The sequence below is a fragment of the Aplysia californica genome, unplaced genomic scaffold, assembly GCF_000002075.1.
Source record: "Aplysia californica isolate F4 #8 unplaced genomic scaffold, AplCal3.0 scaffold00316, whole genome shotgun sequence".
Classification (NCBI taxonomy): domain Eukaryota; kingdom Metazoa; phylum Mollusca; class Gastropoda; order Aplysiida; family Aplysiidae; genus Aplysia; species Aplysia californica.
The window spans coordinates 524,333-525,492 of NW_004797586.1; the positions used below are offsets into that span (position 1 = coordinate 524,333).

The following is a 1,160-nucleotide window of genomic DNA, read 5'->3' on the forward strand; positions in this document are numbered from 1 at the left end:
TGTGTGTGTGTGTGTTTGTAATATAAACACTTCAAAATAGGTAGTTCAGATGTGGTGACAAGAACCCGTGACATTTTTCCGTGCCCTTACTTGAGGTTATTTTTACATTATTTTGGCAAACATTCCTTGCCCAAAATGTTTCACAGCTGTGAGTAAAAAGACGTTATATTGTGGGTGGTCGGCGGGTGCTCTGGTGTGGTTTGCTTCTTCTTCCCTGTGAAACATCTATCGTCCTTATCTCCCCTTCTTCTTTTTTATGTTTGTTACTCTCTTGTAACACCTCTAATCTTCTGGCACTCATATGACCGTATGCGGTTGCGAGCGCCGTAAAACCTCTACTTAAACTGAAAGACGTTATATTCTTCTCTTTCTACAGCTACCGAATGACGTTTTCTGTTAAAGTGGCCCCTCAAGTCGCGATTGACACTTTTGCACTCATCCCTGGAACTAAAAGAATCGGCTGGGATCCTGACCTTAATGACATCACTGTTATCAAGCAACTCAATGAGGTAACTATCGCTCTCGATGGTGGGGTGGTTAGACTCCCAGCAGGGGCGAACAATCTTGGAGGGCCCGTGTGCAAGTTGCGCACGTTAAAGATCCCTTGGTGGTCTAAAATCGATAAGAGTAGGGTTCGGCCGCCACCCGGGCAAAATTCAAATTTTCCTACCAGCTGAAAAAAAATTAATGTGTCCCGCGCGCTCATATGACCTCACTTAGCGAGCGCCGTAAATCACTTAACCAACAAAAAAAAAGAATAAAACAAAACAAAACAAAAAAAAAACCCTCTCAGCAGTTGCACGCCGCAGACATGGGCTCGATGCCTACCAAAGTGGGGGAGTTTTTAACTAGTATCTCCACCTGTGTTCTTTGACACTGTATCCCTCTCAGCCTGGGTTGGCCTGACAGGCACGGTCGAAGCCACCTGCCTTCTAAATGATATAAATTGCGTTGAAGGGGGCGTACAAGATTTGCAGTTACAATTAATTTCTACTCAATGAGGTAGGTGCACCCAGGGGTTTAGCTAGGTTGTGTTCAATAGGGTCATCTTAGACAAAGAGAGGAATGAAGTGAGTGAGTGAGTGAGTGAGTGAGTGAGTGGGTGGGTGGGTGGGTGAATGAGTGAGTGAGTGAGTGAGTGAGTAGTGTTCAGCAGTGGA

The 1,160-nt window shown here is 45.1% G+C and overlaps 1 protein-coding gene across 1 annotated transcript in view; it reads left to right on the plus strand.

Annotated features, from left to right (window-relative positions):
- LOC101863036 (stAR-related lipid transfer protein 6) overlaps window positions 1-1,160 on the plus strand; it is a gene marked incomplete in the record, with an annotated part of 7,527 nt that overhangs the window by 3,282 nt on the left and 3,085 nt on the right. The window contains 1 exon segment of the mRNA XM_013084766.2: window positions 377-509. Within this exon segment, the coding sequence (XP_012940220.1) occupies window positions 377-509 (133 nt within the window).